General features: G+C 41.2%; 1 protein-coding gene across 1 annotated transcript in view; it reads left to right on the top strand.

The window, feature by feature from the left end:
- tyr (tyrosinase) overlaps nt 1-3,939 on the top strand; it is a 92,870-nt gene extending 88,931 nt beyond the window's left edge. The window contains exon 5 of the mRNA XM_043691552.1: nt 3,224-3,939. Within this exon, the coding sequence (XP_043547487.1) occupies nt 3,224-3,453 (230 nt within the window). The 3' untranslated portion in view covers nt 3,454-3,939. The remainder of the gene's footprint in view (nt 1-3,223) is intronic.
- Nucleotides 3,940-5,468: the final 1,529 nt, after the last annotated feature.

Here is a 5,468-nt window from a genome sequence, read left to right as displayed (position 1 = left end):
TGATGGATGTGGAAGTCTCCTTTAGGGCCTTGGATGGAGGTGTGGGCACAGGTTTTACAGTTCCTGCGATAGCAGGGGAAAGTTCCAGGATGGGAGGGTGGGTCGTAGGGGGGCGTGGACCTGACCAGGTAGTCACGGAGGGAACGGTCTTTGCGGAAGGCGGAGAGTGGTGGGGAGGGAAATATATCCCTGGTGGTGGGGTCTGTTTGGAGGTGGCGGAAATGTCGGCGGATGATTTGGTTTATGGGAAGGTTGGTAGGGTGGAAGGTGAGCACCAGGGGCGTTCTGTCCTTGTTGCGGTTGGAGGGGTTGGGTCTGAGGGCGGAGGTGCGGGATGTGGATGAGATGCGTTGGAGGGCATCTTTAACCACGTGGGAAGGGAAATTGCGGTCTCTAAAGAAGGAGGCCATCTGGTGTGTTCTATGGTGGAACTGCTCCTCCTGGGTCTCGTTCAACATTGAGATCATCTTTTTTTAATGGACTTCACAAACAGAATAGTGAGATGCTCACTAGACACTGCAAGTTACCTACTGACAAGGATTATTGCTTGTTAAACATGTCACTAACACCCCAATGCACCTCATTACTATTCAGAGTCCCATTTTACCAAATTTGCCAAACAATCTCGTGTCAAGAAAACTCAACCATGGAAACTGGTGCGAGTACTTCATAGACTCAGGTAATCATTTGGTCGAATGATGTTTGAATTACCTCCATGTTGGAAACCAGGCACCAATACCTCAGGGCACTCTCCATGAGCATTGGTTATTCACACTTCCTGTCCATGGACTTTGGCGTGTGACATGACAACCTTTAACAACCCTCCATGAAGAAATCTGATCTACCTGCAAGACACTCTAACACAATGTCACATTATGGATTCACTGGCAACTATCATTGTAATGATACAGCAAGAACTACACTCAGGGACATGCACACAACTCATGGAACAGGTTGCACCTCTGACTTATCCACTTGCTCTCATTGTGCTCACTAATTCTGAGCATTCCTGAATGCTCTCAATATCCATGCCTTCCCATGCATTTTAGCAATTTGCTCCTTCAGCCAAAGAGATAAAACCTCATATCGCTTATGTCTTGCCTTGCCATCTAGCATAGACACAAACCTAAGAAACTTGTCACAATTGTTCACAAATCTCAGTAGAGTCCCTACACAGTAAATCAAGAGCAACCTCTGATACCAGCTTTGGCTCTGCTCAGTATGGTCGGAGTCAGGTTATATGGACACTTTTTATTCTATTATGGGTGGTTCTCCTCATAGCTGTCTCTCATTCTAAGTATTACAGGAGATGAAAATAGATGGCAGTGCTTTCGTTGCTGCAGGTGGGGAAGTTTCCCATGGAAGTGAATATGTAGCACAGAGGGTATACAGGATTGGTGCTACCTAGGATTGAGGTGGGTGAGAGTCCATGAGAAAAATCTTACAGGTGTTAATGAGAGTGGCAGATCATGGGCCTTGATGGCAGGTGCAGCAGAAATAGACTGAGGTAAAGATATTGAAGAAGGTGGTAGGACTTACCTGGTGGAGCAGAAAGAACATTGAATTTCTTCCTTCAGTGCTCGGCATTCCTCTCCACACCTGAGGGTGCTTTACCCAAGGTGGCAACCTCAATAGGTTGGTATGATCTGGTGTAGTGGTCTCCACTTTTGGTCCTGGAAGATGAGCTCCCATGTTGGTGCCACCCAAACCAGCAGGACTCCAGGATCACAAAGCCATGTGGCAATTTTCTATTGACTGCATTTTTGGGCAAATATCAGAAACAGTGCAGGGCAGCTCGAGACTATTGGCACGAGAGGATTTTAAACATGTTGCAGGCACAACAGATACCAGTGAATTTTGGATATCCACAATGTGGCATGTGGTTCCAAGAATAACACACGGTGTGGAAATTGGACATGTTATGAGTTGGACAGTTAATTAATATGGTACATTTGGTAAAGCTATGGTGAGAAAACTTGCTAGGCCTTGTGGTGGGAACATCTCCAAAAATGCAATGAAAATTGATCTTAGCCATATAAAAAGTGTGATTCAGTCCAATATATTTCATTTGCGATTAATAGCATCAGTAGTAAATGCTTTATTAATATGCTATTGCTTCAATGTTTTGTGAAGTAGATTATGTTGCATCACTAAATTCACAAAGCTCCATGTTCAGCTAGTTCATTCAAATGTATTCCCAGTGCTACAGGAGGTGAACTATTTGAGAAAACAAGGTGCTTTTGAAAATTATGCAAGTATGTACCATAATCTAGGGTTAGGTAACAGGTCTTAAGGGCAAAGATAATGAGCTAATTAATACATTTTGACATTAAATGTTATGCTAATTGCACAGTAATTCAGTACAAATTCTACAGACAGGGAAACATTGAAGAAATAATTGAACTGTGAAGAGGATAGTATAAAAGTTCAGTAGGACATAGACAGGTTGGTGGAATGGACAGGCAAGTGGTAGATAAAATTCAATGCAGAACACTAAAGTGATACATTTTGGTAGAACATCATTTAGCAAGAGAACAAAATAAAGTGTCCAGGGATGCAGGAGCAGAGGCACTTTAGAATATATCAATAAGTCATTGAAAGTGGCAGGACAGGTTGAGAGAATGGTTCTAAGCTTTATGAACTGTGACAGAGTGCACGTTAAACTTGGACAAAACATTGGTTTGGTAAAACATGAATATTGGGTCCAGTTCTGAATATCATATTTTGGAGAGATATGACAGCATTAGAGAAAAGTGCAGGAGAGATTAACTAGAATGGCTCCAGGGATGAGAAATCTAGATGTTTTAAAGAAGTTGGGACTGTCTTCCTTGGATATGAGAAGGCTGAGAGGAAGTTATTGAAGTACATGGAACAATTGGGAACAAGAGGACAGAGATTTAAAGTAATTAGCAAAAGAAACAATTCCCTATGAGGAGAAATAATTACCCATGCAGCAAATAGTTAAAGTTTAGAATGCACTTTCTGAAAACATAGTAGAGGAAGGTTTGATGCGAAATTGATTATTGATAAAGAAAGAAGATGCAGAGTTGCAGAAACAAGGTGGGAGATGGGACTAGCTGTATTGCTCATTCAAATAGCAGATGCAGGCATAGTTGACCAAATGGCCTTGTTCTATGCTATACTATTTCTCAATGTTCTGTGAAAGTTTGTCTTCAACTGATTTTTTAAAAACATATTCTTTAATCTCCCTTGTATTTTTCAGTACCACCTTCGATTCAGGAAATTCTGAGTCCCTATCTTCATGAAGCCCAGCGGATTTGGCCTTGGCTGCTGAGTGCTGCAGTGGTTGGCTGCTTAGTGACAACCCTATTTAAGTGTGCTGTTACACAGGCATGTCAGAAGAAGAAGAAGAAACAAGGCTCCATCTTTGAGGAGAGGCAGCCTTTGCTCAGTGATGATGAGTACCAGAGTACCTACCAAACAGCTATGTGAACTGTCAGTTCAACATTGACTACTGATGAATATAAAAATGTTAATTATAAAATGACAATTATAATCTAATGCAACAGAAAAAAACAACATAATGCACTGACCCTCAACCCACAAACCCTGTCTTAAATACAGAACAACAGCTTTGTCTGCTCAGAAAACTGAAACAACCCAGTACCTCCTCATAACATTGCTGCATAATCTTTCCCATTATGTTTGTCTCTTGTGTGACTCCATTGGGCCAGATTTTCTGATAACAGACAATCTAAAGACATTAGCCATCAGTTGGACTTACCTTTGAATATTTAGGAATTTGACATAGCAATAGGATAGATTGGATTTTTCTCTCACTCAAAAGATGCTCTGCATTTGTGCAATTAAGTACTTATCAAATGTCCATATCATTTACATGCATGAGAATTCCCATCATCTCACAGCAAATTAAAAATTGAAATCAACTAATTAGAACCCACCGACTTCCTGAAGCAAATATATAAATTGGATTCACTGATAGGTGAATATCTTATTGCAGAGAGGATTCCAGGGGAAATTAGATAAATAAAGTGTACAATGGAGTATTCCCAAATGGGAAATAAATGGGAATATTACTCTTTTTCTGTTGTTCTGACAGAGTATTAAATGAATATTAAAAACTTCACTAAAATAATATTGAAATATATAGTTCCTGACTGAAAAGCTTTGAAGAATCGGATAGCTCTCCAAAATCAAGTGTGGGGGTCAAGATTCGAGATTACTCCAAGTTCAAAATGATGAAGGCAAAATGTAAACTTTATGCAGACTGTTAACTATAATGATTATGGCACACAACTGAATATCAATGTCCTGCTGAGTGGTTGTATGTCTCATCCAGATTTTTTTTTGGGGGTGGGGGGGGGTCTGTCAAATTCATTCTTCCACTACTTAAAGACAAGGTACATTCTGGCTAGGGAGAGTGAAAGATCAAATGAGAGTAAGGAGGGGTTCCTAACACTGCTAAACCCATGTTCATTTGCTCATGAATGATAAGATATTAACTAGAACATCAGGATCAGAAATGGCAAGTCATATACTGAATCAGTGTTACACATTGACATCATGATCTGCCTACCCTGCAGATTTCGTGGGCACTCATGTAATGCTCAAGCTAACACTATCAACTATGTGGGAGCTGGGCTTAACTCTCAGGCTTCCCCCACCCCAGCATAAATGTTATCTAAATTAAACTCTACCTGCCACTCCTCAGCCCATTGGCCCATCTGATCAAGGTCCTGTTGCACTCAGATAATTTTCTTAACTTTTCACTACACCACGTACTTTGGTTTCATCTGAAAACTAACTAACCATACCTCCTATATTCATATCCAAATCATTTATATAAATGTCAAAAGGCAGTGGATCCAGTGCTGATCCTTGTGGCACACCACTGGCCTTCAGTCTGAACAACTACCACTACCCTCTGTCTCCTAACTTCAAACCAATTTTGTTTCCAGTTGGCTAGCTCCGTGTGGATGCCATCTGATCTAACCTTACTAACCAGTCTACCAGCAGGATCTCGTCAAATGCATTGCTAAAGTCTATAGAGACAATGTCTACCACTCCGCCTTCATCAGTCGTCTTTGTCACCTCTTCAAGATACTCTATCTAAAGTTTGCAAGACATGATTTCCCATGTACAAAACCATGTTGATTATCCCTAATCAGTTCTTGCCTTTTCAAATGCATGTAAATCCTGTCCCTCAGGATGGCTCCAACAACCTACCCACCACTGATGTAAGGCTAAACAAACTATAGTTCCCTGGCATTTCCTTACAGTTTTTCTTAAATAATTACACCACATTAGCCAACCTCCGGTTTTCCAACACCTCACCAGTGGCTGTTGATGATACGCCTATACACTGTATTTCCTAACTGGTCCTCAGGCAACTCTCCTGACATGACCTGTCACCCATTTAATTGTGGCTTGAATGAGCAGGCTGTAGGTGCATGGCTGATGGTACTGTGTCCTATCTTGCAGATCTG

Source organism: Chiloscyllium plagiosum, chromosome 6 (assembly GCF_004010195.1).
Source record: "Chiloscyllium plagiosum isolate BGI_BamShark_2017 chromosome 6, ASM401019v2, whole genome shotgun sequence".
Lineage (NCBI taxonomy): Eukaryota > Metazoa > Chordata > Chondrichthyes > Orectolobiformes > Hemiscylliidae > Chiloscyllium > Chiloscyllium plagiosum.
The sequence above is the reverse complement of the archived record's forward strand: the minus strand, read 5'-3'. Positions and strand labels throughout refer to the sequence as shown.